Source organism: Piliocolobus tephrosceles, chromosome 9 (assembly GCF_002776525.5).
Source record: "Piliocolobus tephrosceles isolate RC106 chromosome 9, ASM277652v3, whole genome shotgun sequence".
Classification (NCBI taxonomy): Eukaryota; Metazoa; Chordata; class Mammalia; order Primates; family Cercopithecidae; genus Piliocolobus; species Piliocolobus tephrosceles.
Window position 1 is genome coordinate 31,072,233 of NC_045442.1, and position 12,629 is coordinate 31,084,861.

Here is a 12,629-nt window from a genome sequence, read left to right on the forward strand (position 1 = left end):
AGGCAGCACCTGCAGTTTCCCCTTCTAACAGCTAGAGGGTGTGGTCACACAGGGAAGAGCCACAGGAGAGCAGAAGGCTGGACTTCCCCTAGATGCATTGGTTCCCTTGTTTGGCAAAGGACTCTGGATGGAGATTCCTTCCCATTTCTTAGACTGAGATGGGGGCCTGGAGTGCAGTGACTATCTGCAGACACCCTTCTCTCCCCATTGAGACCCTACCTTTCTACAGGCCTTGGTATTGCTGGATCCAAACACTCCAAATGGCCTCAAGGAAGAGTTGTACTCAAAACATCCCTGGATTTTCTGGTAAAACACCTTTCATTGATGCTGGACCTTGAACTAAAAGTCATCTATGCCCATGTGGGCCAAATCAAGCTTGTGACCGAGCACCTCAACAAGAATCTGTGCTTCCTGGCTCCACGGGTGCCACACTGGCCTGCCGATCAGCCCGGGAGCCCCATCTGGGAGAAGTACAGGTACTATCCTTATTTCCCGGGACCAGTCAGCAAGTGGCTGTGCCCCAGATGCCTCCTTCCCATCAGTCATCTCCTCCTTTCAAGTACTAATGCTGGCCTGGGCAAAGCTGTGGGTTCCGAGCAGGAAGAAGCTAAGCAGGGAAGCGCTTTGTGTACTCTGGGCGGGGAGTGTGTATACTCTGGTGTGCTCAGGGGATAGTCTGAGCTTTTTCCTCTCCACTGGCTGCCCTGGGGTCCCTCACTTAGTTAAAGAGTTGCAGACAGACAATTCTTGCCTTAACTTGTCTGGGCCATTTACTTTATAAGTAAAAAGAAAACGTTAAGACCCAGAAAGGCGAGGGACTTGTTTGGGCACACAGCTGGTTAGCCTAGAGCTTGGATCACAGGAATATACGCCAGCTCTAAATGGACTGATAGCAAGCAGACTCCTGAAAGGCACAGTGAATACAGAGGAGTTCACAATTGGTACACAGAGCCACCAGGAAGGAAAGCTGTCCTTTCTCCCTGTGGGACGCTGGGTCCTGTGGGCTGCTCTCAGGGGAGCCTGCAGACTAGGAAGGAGAATAGCTCTTGGCATGGAAGGACACCTGTTTACCGTACTAGCGCAAAGGACCAGGTTCTTTCTTAGTATTTGGCACTTATGACAGGGGCCAAACAATGGCCCACAGTGCCCCATGCTGGATCCCAGTGTGGCTACAGAACAAGGGCTTAGGGAAATATAGCCTTCCTGGTTCCTGGTTCTCACATATGCAGAAGATATAAGGAAACCAAGTTTAAGGTAGAGAGAACAGAGGATCGTGGCAGCAGTTTGAAATGTTCAGTGTTAAAGGCACTAGGAAAACAGAGGAGCATCATCTGTGAATGAATAGGATTTATGCCCAAGACCTCACAAGTCTACAGTGAAGAACTCAGGGACTGCTGGCTACATGTCCAGCTGCTACCTCTCTCTTTCTCTAACACATGGAACTCGCGGCAACTGCCTGTGGCTTACCAGATTTTTTACAGAAGCATGACAGGCTTAGAGATGGCAATGACCTGCATTTGGTCAGAGGAGTAGAAGGAGCCAGACATGTGGCAGGTAACATTATTAGCTGTCTGTGGCTTCTGCTTCAGGAGAAGCCCATAAGAAAGGCAGTTATAGGCCTGGCGTGGTGGCTCACACCTGTAATCCCAGAACTTTGGGAGGCCGAGGCAGGCGGATCATCTGAGGCCAGGAGTTCGAGACCAGCCTGACCAACATGGTGAAACCCTGTCTCCATCAAAAATAGAAAAATTAGCTGGGCGTGGTGGCGGGCGCCTGTAATCTTAGCTACTCGGGAGGCTGAGGCAGGAGAATTGCTTGAACCTGGGAGGCAGAGGTTGCAGTAAGCCGAGATTGCGCCATTGCACTCTAGGCTGGGTGACAAGAGTGAAACTCCACCCCCCACAAAAAAAAAAAAAAAAAGCAGTTATGTTCTTGTGGCTTTCTAAATTTAGCTGCATGCCAAAGGAATGCTTCTAAAACAGCAAAGATGACACTGAAACACTGTCCAGGTGGGCCACAGGGAGTGGGCAGCTGCCAGCCTGTGTGTCTAAGGTGCCAACCTTTCCAGGCTAGGAGCTCTGCGTCTGACTGTCCAAGATAGAAAATGTGGCGAAAACGGGGATGGGACCATTAGACCAATCAGCACTCACTCCTGAAGCTGGGCCATGGAGTCAGTATCACCTACACCACTGTCTGGTACAGGGCCGTGGTGGCCATGGTGGCTCCCTAAAAGAAAGTCTGGAAGGCAGGAGAATGAATACTGGGCAAACAAGCAATATCCACTACACTTATCTTTTATTGCTGGCGATCTAATTTTTTTTTTTTTTTTTTTTTTGAGACGGAGTCCCGCTCTCTCGCCCAGGCTGGAGTGCAGTGGCCGGATCTCAGCTCACTGCAAGCTCCGCCTCCCGGGTTTATGCCATTCTCCTGCCTCAGCCTCTCGAATAGCTGGGACTACAGGCGCCCGCCACCTCACCCGGCTAGTTCTTTTTGTATTTTTTAGTAGAGACGGGGTTTCACCGTGTTAGCCAGGATGGTCTCGATCTCCTGACCTCATGATCCGCCCGTTTCGGCCTCCCAAAGTGCTGGGATTACAGGCTTAAGCCACCGTGCCCGGCCAATTTTTTAAACCAATATGTAATTTACATAGAATAAAAATATCCTTTTAAAATGCCAAAACACGTATGTCTAAGGACTAGCTTTCCTGGGCTGAAATCTCTGCTCCCTATGTGCTCTACAGAATTTAGGGGACAAGTTCCAAATGATGCCAAATTTCTACTCACTCACACATAAAGTTCCTCCATTTTCCCAGGATGAAAGCCAGTGTTATTTGGAAGAGGCCTAGGCACAGGTTACTAGAAAGGTTTTCCTCACTCAAGACATACTTGCAGGTGTGGATCGATCTCAAATATGGTCTCTCCTCTCCGCATGTCAGTTATCAGCCAGGGGCCACCAGCACTGTGGACAAGGAAAGGGGATATGATGGTAACTGAGGATCTGGGGCTGATGGGCTGGGCCTACAGCCTGCCATGTTTGCTGCCCCAGGCCTAGGACACAGGGGAGTAGTTTGTGGTCAGGGACTGTCAGGGAGTGAGTCGTCAGGAAGCCCTGATGTGAAAAACCAGGGCCTGAAATAACAATGCAAGAGGGGGCCCTACATGGAGGGTGGTGGAGGGACTCCCATCCCCAGGCCCAGGGAGCCAGGCTCCCACCTTGCATGGGTACTCACACAGGTACTGTCCGCAGCAGCTCCAGGATGCCCTGCCCATTCCACTGCTGGGCTGAGTGTAGCTCTTCAGTGCAGACGCCAACGATCTGAGGCCCAGGATAGAAAGCCACTGTGTGTTAATGGCAGCTCCCCACCCCAAGAAGGTCAGCTACTCAGGCTCTCTGAGTCACCTCCAGTTGGGAGACCACAGGCAGGATCTGTGCTTAGGAGCTGGTGCAGCCAAGATGGGATGGTTCCCTTAGGAGGGAGTGGCTGCCTGGCTGGTAAATGGCTGGGTCCACTGGTGGGCCCTGAGGCCTGACCCTTGCCCTTGCTGTGTGTGGATGACACCAAGTCTAGCTCTTGGCTGCAAAGGAGAAAACCAAGGCCTAAGCAACTCAAAATTGTTTCCTCAGGCCATGTCTCTGGAAGTTGGGGAGGTTCAGGGAGCCATTCCTACCCAGTCTGGTATCATGGGGAATGTAAACAAGAGACTTTGAGACCTATCAGGCTTGGAACCACCACCAATAGGTCCTAGCAACTTGCAGAGAAACTCCTTCCTTCCTTATTAGGGGATAGGCCTTTGTGTAAATATCAAAGGAATCAGTGGAACCTTCACATAGACTTTATCGTGACCAAAAACAAACACTGGTCAAAGCTGGGCAGATGACCACAGCTTCTGGGAAACAGCAAGGATGACCCAGAGCTGGCTTCCTGCTGGAAAGTCCTGTTCCTGAGACTGAGTCTTCACTGTTCACAGAATACCTGCCACCCCTATTACTCCCTCTCAGCTACAGCCATTCTCTCCCACCCAAATGGCCCCTTCCCCTTCCCCCTTCTCCCATCTCAGCAGGTTAAATCAGACCATCTGAATCTACCTGACAAACCATCAGAGGAAACAGAAATCAGGAGGAGGCCAAAGGAAACCTCCCACTCCCTTCACTCCCCTTCCTCAAGCCTCCCTATCCTCCCAGGACTCTTCCTACAGGAAGGCTTGAACCAGCGTTCAACCTGTGCCTCACCTGGAGGAAGGTAACTACCCCAAAGGGTGTCTGCACGGGCTGCATCTGTGGGTCCTCTGTCAGCAGCATGTGCTGAATTCTTGACTCACTGTTATCCAAAGGGCTGTGCCAGGACACATGGTCCCCACTGCAGAAGGTGTTCTCTGTGGGAGAGACACAAGGATCCTCAGTGTTCAAGGCCTCAGATCCAGGCCTGGAATCTGGGCTGGGATCTCACTAGCACAGGCTGGGAGGCTTCCCAGCCTCTTAGGGTAGCCCCTGTGAAGGAAGAGAAGCATTCACTCCGGATGGAAGCAAAGAGTTTGTGGATATTTCCAAAAACCTAAATTGTTCCTGCTTGCCAATTCTGTCAGACTTAAATGGAAAAGGACAGGCTATTAGTGTGAAAGCTCCTTTGGCCTGGGAAACCCGAAAGACTTCTGGCATCTGCTTCATTTCCCCAATATCTCGACTCATAGTGGGAGGCAGGAGCCATGATTGGATCTGCCAAGAAAGAATAAGGTGCTTTTTTGTGGGGCCACCTGGCTAGAAGTCCACAGGGAGGCAACAGGGCAATGAAAGCCCTTCACCTTGGAGAAACAGACAGAGATTTCTGTGTTGCTGAAATGGCGCTCAAAAGGAAACATCCAACCTTGGAGGGCCTTTGAGCTCTATCACCAGTTTCCCACTGATAGATGCAGGAATTCCTGAGGAACACTAGGCTTCAAGTAAATGGAGGTCTAGATAGTGCCTCCCACACCATGGCAGAGACAACTCATGAGGATCCTCAGACCATGTCTCTGAGATGTTCAGATTCTGCCAAGGGTAGCTGTTGCTGCCACGGGCACAGCCTCCTCACACACAGGCTCACCACTGCACTTCAAGCAGGCACATTACTTCAGAAAGAGTTTTGTTTAAGGCCACATAACCACAAGGGAAAACAACCCCACAGGGTACGAAGTCTCTCACCAGCTCTGACTCTCATCATGGGTGCCAAGGTGCTATGTATGACCAGCCTATGCATCCACAGGCTCCTTTGCACGTTTTGTTCTTACACAAATGGAAGCACACTATTCTGCAGATTTCACTTAATTATATATCTTAGAAAGCACTTCTTTTTTTTTTTTAATACGGAACACTTCACAAATTTGCATGTCATCCTTGCGCAGGGGTCATGTTAATCCCCTCTGTATCGTTCCAATTTTAGTATATGTGCTGCTGAAGTAAGCACGAGATCACTTTTTTTTTTTTTTTTTTTTGAGACGGTGTCTCCCTCTGTTGCCAGGCTGGAGTACAGTGGCGTGATCTCGGCTCACTGCAACCTCCGCCTCCCGAGTTCAAGCGATTCTCCTGCCTCAGCCTCCTAAGTAGCTGAGATTACTGGCATGCACCACCACACCAGGCTAATTTTTTGTATTTTTAGTAGAGATGGGGTTTCACCGTGTTAGTCAGGACGGTCTCAATCTCCTGACCTCATGATCCGCCCGCCTCGGCCTCCCAAATTGCTGGCATTACAAGCATTAGCCACCACACCCGGCCGAGATCACTTCTTCTCAGCACATGGAGCGCTATCTCATTCTTTAAATGGCTGTTCCAGAGTTCACTGTGGTCTGTCATTCATGATCTGGGAATCTCAACAGTTGAGGTACCTTCCTTCACTTTTTATCAATATTTGAGGTAAGGCAGAACACACACATACACACACACACACCCATCTTTTCCATCCAAGATATGGCTCCAGTTATTGGTCCTAACCTCAGTTGTGTTCATTCAGGCAGGAGAAGGAAGACTGCTTCCTCTGAGATGTAATAATACAGAGGAGAGGAGAAGGCACGGCTCCAGGTAGAGCCAACTAGAAACCCCTAAATTACCAAATTCCTGCTAGGCCCACTCTTCCCAGAATCCCTCTCCTTTTATGTAAGTGTGTTTCTGCAAGCAGCTTTCATGTTCTACAAGTAAGAGACAATGTAGGCCGGGCGCAGTGGCTCACACCTGTAATCCCAGCACTTTGGGAGGCTGAGGCAGGAGGATCACGAGGTCAGGGGATCAAGACCATCCTGGCTAATATGGTGAAACCCTGGTCTCTACTAAAAATACAAAAAATTAGCTGGGCGTGGTGGCGGGTGCCTGTAGTCCCAGCTACTCGGGAGGCTGAGACAGGAGAATGGCGTGAACCTGGGAGGCAGAGTTTGCAGTGAGCCGAGATCACGCCACTGGACCCCAGCCTGGGCAACAGAGTGAGACTCTGTCTCCAAAAAAAAAAAGAAAAGAAAAGAAAAAGAAACAATGCAACAGGTAAAAGGACTGAATAAGTAATTAACCCCCCAACAAAAATAACATACACACATATAAACAATCCAGGCCCATCAGATGACTCCACTAGTAAATTCTGCCAAACATTTAGAGAAGAATTAATAGCGACTTTTCACAAACTCTTCCAAAAAATAAAAGAAGAAATACTTGCTAATTCATTCTATGGAACCAATATTACTCTGATACGAAAAGCAAAGGTTTAAAGGTTTAAGAAAAGGAAAAATAACCTATAGACCAATATACTTTATGCATAGACAAACAAAAATCCTAAACAAAATACCAGCAAACAGAATCCAGCAACATATAAAAAGGGTTATACAGGCTGGGCGTGGTGGCTCATGTCTGTAATCCCAGCACTTTGAGAGGCCAACGCAGGCGGATCACGAGGTCAGGAGTTCAAGACCAGCCTGGCCAACATAGTGAAACCCCGTCTCTACTAAAAATATAAAAAATTAGCAGGATGTGGTAGAAGGCACCTGTAATCCCAGCTACTTGGGAGGCTGAGGCAGGAGAATTGCTTGAACCCAGGATGGAGGTTGCAGTGAGTGGAGATCACGCCACTGCACTCCAGCCTGGGCGACAGCGCGAGACTCTGTACTCTGTCTCAAAAAAAAAAAGGTCAGTTATACACAATGACCAAGTAGAATTTATCCCAGAAATGCAAGGCTAGTTATACACAAGAAAATCAATGTAATGGAAGTTATATAAAAAAAAAACACTCCATGATCATGTCAACAGACAGAAAAAGCATTTGACAAGATCCTTTTCATAATAAAAATACTCAGATTTGGAATAGATGCAACTTCCTCATCTTGATAAAGAGCATTAACAAAAAACCCCACAGCTAACACCATACTTGATTAATGGTAAGTAACTGAACTAATTCCCTCTACAATCAGGAACACAACAGAGATGGTTACTCTCGCCACTTCTGTTCAACATTGTATTAGAGTGCAAGCCAGGACAATTAGGCAAGAAAAAGAAACAAAAAATAAAAGTCCAGGTGCAGTGGCTCATACTTCTAATCCCTGGACTTTGGGAGGTCGAGACATGTAGATCACCTGCGGTCAAGAGTTTAAGACCAGCCTGACCAATATGGTGAAACCCCGACTCTACTAAAAATATAAAAATTAGTCAGGCGTGGTGGCGTGCTGTAGTCCCAGCTACTCAGGAGAATTGCTTGAACCTGGGAGGCAGAGGTTGCAGTGAGCCAAGATCATACCACTGCACTCCAGCCTGGGTAACAGAGTGAGACACCATCTCAAAAAAAAGAAGAAATAAAATACATCCGGATTGGAAAGGAAGAAGTAAAACTGCCTCTATTCATGGATAGCCTGGTATTGTAATATAGAAAACCTTAAGGAATGTACTAAAAATTACTAGAACTATTAAACAAGTTCAGCAAGGTTGTAGGGTACAAAGCAATATGCAAAAATCATTTGTATTTGTATATACTAGCAAGGAACGATCCAAAAATAAAACTAAGGCCATGCATGGTGGCTCGTGCCTCTAATCCCAGCACTTTCAGAGGCTGAGGTGGGAGGATTGCTTGAGCCTGGCAGTTAGAGACCAGCCTAGGCAACATAGCAAGAATCCCCATCTCCATACATACACATACAAATTAGCCAGGCATGGTAGTGTACACCTGTAGCTGCAGCTATCTGGGAGGCTGGAGCATGAGGATGGCTTGAGCCCAGGAGTTCAAGGTTGCAGTAAACTATGATCACACCACTGCACTCCAGCCTGGGCAACAGAGACAGACTGTGTATCAAAAAAATAAAAAACAAAACAAAACAAAAAATGAAAGTAAGAAAAACAATTATTTCACAATAACATCAAATATAATACAATGCTTCATTTAACAAAGGAAATGAAAACTTATACTCCGAAAACTACAAAACGTCGTTGAAAGAAATTCGAGAAGACCTACACAAACGGAAAAACATCCAACATTCATGGATCAGAAGACTAAGTGTTGCTGAGATGGCAGTATCCCCTACTCGATCTACAGGTACAGTGCAATCCCTGTGAAAATGACAGGTATCAGGGGGAGGAGGGAGGGGGGAGGGATGGCATTGGGAGTTATACCTGATGTAAAGGACGAGTTGATGGGTGCTGATGAGTTGATGGGTGCAGCACACCAACGTGGCACAAGTATACATATGTAACAAACCTGCATGTTGTGCACGTGTACCCTAGAACTTAAAGTATAATAATAAAAAAAAAGAAATAGAGAATTACCAAAATGTGACACAGAGACATGAAGTGAGCACATGCTGTTGGATAAATGGTACCAACAGAATTGCTACAAGCAGGGTTGCTACAAACCTTCAATTTGTAAAGAAAACTCAGTATTTGTGAAGTGCAACAAAATGAGATATGCCTGTATTTATCATTGTTGTATCTTTTTGGTGAATTAAACTTTTATCATTATTAAAAAAAAAAAAAGGAAAATGACAGGTATCCTCTTTGCAGTAATTCACAAATGGATTCAAAACTTCACGTGGAAATGCAAGACACCCAGAGTAGGGCTGGGCATGGTGGCTCACACCTGTAATCCCGGCACTTTGGGAGGCCGAGGTGGGCAGATCATGAGGTCAGGAGACCGTCCTGGCTAATGCGGTGAAACCCCGTCTCTACCAAAAAAATACAAAAAATTAGCCGGGCGTGGTGGCCGGTGCCTGTAGTCCCAGCTACTCGGGAGGCTGAGGCAGGAGAATGGTGTGAACCCGGGAGGCAGAGCTTGCAGTGAGCCGAGATCACGCCACTGCACTCCAACCTGGGCGACAGAGCGAGACTCCATCTCAAAAAAACAGAAACAAAAACAAAAACCAAAAAACAACAACAAAGAAAGAGAAAATAACAAGTGTACAACTGTTAGTGAGGATGCAAAGAATCTGGAATCCTTGTGCACTGCTGGTGGAATATAAAATGGAGTAGCCACTGTGCAAAACAGTACAGCGGTTCTGCAAAAAAATTTAAACACAGAATTACCATATGATCTAGCAAGTTCTCATCTGGGTATATAGCCAAAATAATTGAAAGGAGGGTCTCAAACAGATATTTGTATACCTATCTTCACAGCAGCATTATTCACAATTGTCAGAAGGTAGAAACAACCCAAATGTCCATCAACAGATGAATGGATTAACAAAATGCAGTATTTACACACAATGGAATACTATTCAGCCATAAAAAAGGGAAATTCTGGCAAATGCTACAGCATGGGTGAACCTTGATAATATTATACTAAGTGAAATAAATATACACAAAAGGACAAATACTGCATGATTTCACTTACATGAAGTACCTAGAGTAGGCAAATTTATAGAGACAGAAGCTCGGGGAGAAGCGAATGGGGAGTTATTGCTTAGTGGGTACAGAGTTTAAGTTGAGGAAGATGAAAAAGTTCTAGAAATGGATGGTGGTAATGTCTGCAAAACAATGTGAATATACTTAATAATGTCACAGAACTGTACACTTAGAAATGTTAAAATGATAAATTTTATGTTACACATATTTAATCACAATTTTGAAAAGAAAAAACCCACAGAATGAGAGAAAATATTTGCAAATCATATCTAATAAGTATCCAGCATATATTAAGTATTTTGTATCCAGAACATATAAAGAGTTCTTACAACTCAATAATAAAGATAAATAATTCAATTTAAAAATGAGTAAAGGATCAGAATATATTTCTCCAAAGAAGATATACAAATAGCTAGCTGGGCATGGTGGCTCATGTCTGTAATCCCAGCACGTTGGGAGGCCAAAGCGGGCAGATCACCTAAAGTCAGGAGTTCAAGACCAACCTGGCTAAAATGGTGAAACCCTGTCTCTACTAAAAATACAAAAATTAGTCAGGCGTGGTGGCATGAGCCTGTAATCCCAGCTATAGGGAGGCTGAGGGAGGAGAACTGCTTGAACCCAGGAGGCAGAGGTTGCAGTGAGCCAAGATTGTGCCATTTCCCTCCAGCCTGGGTAACAGAGTGAGACTCCGTCGGAAAAAAAAAAAGAAAAAAAAAAGATATACAAATAGCTAATAAGCACATAAAAAGATCCTCAATGTCATTAACCATCAGGGGAATGCAAATCAAAACCACCATGAGGCCAGTGCAGTGGCCTCCCAACACTTTGGGAGGCCAAGGTGAGAGGATCACTTGAGGCCAGGAGTTTGAGACCAGCCTGGGCAGCCATGGCAAAACCCCATCTCTAAAAAAATACAAACAAGGCCGGGTGCAGTGGCTCACGCCTGTAATCCCAGCACTTTGGAAGGTCAAGGCAGATGGATCACGAGGTCAGGAGATCGAGACCATCCTGGCTAACATGGTGAAACGCTGTCTCTACTAAAAATACAAAAATTAGCCAGGCGTGGTGGCATGAGCCTGTAGTCCCAGCTACTTGGGAGGCTGAGGCAGGAGAATGGTGTGAACCCGGGAGGTGGAGCTGGCAGTGAGCCGAGATTGTGCCACTGCACTCCAGCCTGGGCGACAGAGCGAGACTCCATCTCAAAAAACAAACAAACAAACAAAAAAATTAGCTGGGTCTGGTGGCCCATGCCTGTAGTCCTAGCTACTCAAGAGGTTGAAGTGGGAGGATTGTTTGAGCACGAGATGTGGAGGCTACAGTAAGCTTTGGTTGCACCATAGTATTCCAGCCTGGATGACAGAGTGAGACCCTGTCTCAAAAAACAAAAGAAAACAAAACAAAACAAAAAACCCACAATGAGACACCACCACTTCATACCCACTAGAATGTTTAAAATAAAAAAGATAGCAATTATAAGTATTATCTGGCAATAAAAAGGAATAAAATACTAATACATACTACAACATGAACCTTAAAGACATTATGCTAAGTGAAAAAAGCCAGTCATGAAAGACCTTATATGATTCCATCCATATGGAATGTCCAGAATAGGCAAATCTATGGAAACAGATAGTAGATTAGTGGTTGTCTACAGCTGTGATGGTTGGAAGGAATAGGGAGTGACAAATATGAGGTTCTTTTTTCATGGTGATGGTTTCACAACTGTGAATTACATGATATGTGAATCGTATGTCAATAAATCTGTTATTAAAAAAGAAAGGATATAGCAGGCAAAAGGAAGGAATCTTGAGGCACAGGCAAAGTAGGGAAAGTAAGGCCAAGCCTCTAAATTTCTTGTTTCCACCACCCCAGGCATAGCAGCCTGGCCTGGGAGAAACCTGACCCATGATGCTGAGACATCACAGCTCTGTATGTGTCTACATGACCTGAACAATCATCTACTAACATATTCTTTTCTACAAATGACAAAAGGATGCTTGAGATTGACCAAGGTCTCATAGTACGTCAGTGATGGTGGGCATGGCCCAACACTTCCCAAACTTTGGGGTCATCCACAACACCCATCAGGATGTTTGCTGTATCTGTGTACCATCTGTACCATTATCTACCCGTATTTTTCCCCCTAAAATTGACTTGTCTGTTTTTTTTTTTTTTTTTTTTTTTTACCTAAACAAACTTACTCTGAAAAGGTAACTTCATATCACTATACTAAATAAGGAAAATAAATGGAAAATTAGTGTTGCTTACCTCAAGTGGTAACTTTTGGATAATATAACAAACTGTTAATTTCTAGCTGATATTGTTGCCTACCTAACATTGTTTAAAAACTGAAATAAACAAGGGTCAAAGAGCTGTTCAAGGTTTAAAGAGTCATATACAGCTGAGACAAAATCACCAAGACTGAGAGAGAACAAACTGGGTCAGGCATGGTGGCTCATGCCTGTAATCCTACCATTTTGGGAGGCCCAGCGAGAGGATTGCTTGAGCCGAGGAGTTTAAACCAGCCTGAGCAACATAGTAAGACCCCATCTTAAAAAAAAATAAAAATAAAAAAGAACCAAAGAGAGAAAAGTGGCTTCACTATTTATGCTACCAGTTACCACTCTTGTGCAGTTACCAGCTGAAATCACCTGCTGGTTTTGGCAAACCCTGCTTAGTGGTGAACTTTGGAGTTGGGAAGGCCGTTTCTATTTGCCTCCATCCCTAACTAGTTGTGACCCTGTACAACTTGCCCAAACACAATATACAAGCCTGTTAGCAGGAAATAGTGTGCA

General features: G+C 45.6%; 1 protein-coding gene and 1 non-coding gene across 3 annotated transcripts in view; both read right to left on the reverse strand.

The window, feature by feature from the left end:
- Positions 1-12,629, reverse strand: part of SUFU (SUFU negative regulator of hedgehog signaling) — a 129,257-nt gene that overhangs the window by 37,167 nt on the left and 79,461 nt on the right. For both annotated transcript variants that reach the window (XM_023206513.3, XM_023206514.3), the window contains exons 4-6: positions 4,231-4,373; positions 3,230-3,315; positions 2,886-2,958 (exon numbers count right to left, since the gene is read on the reverse strand). In XM_023206513.3, the coding sequence (XP_023062281.2) occupies positions 2,886-2,958; positions 3,230-3,315; positions 4,231-4,373 (302 nt within the window). The remainder of the gene's footprint in view (positions 1-2,885; positions 2,959-3,229; positions 3,316-4,230; positions 4,374-12,629) is intronic.
- Positions 5,334-5,440, reverse strand: LOC111538938. The gene has a single exon (XR_002730507.1). It is a non-coding gene; the product is annotated as a U6 spliceosomal RNA (small nuclear RNA).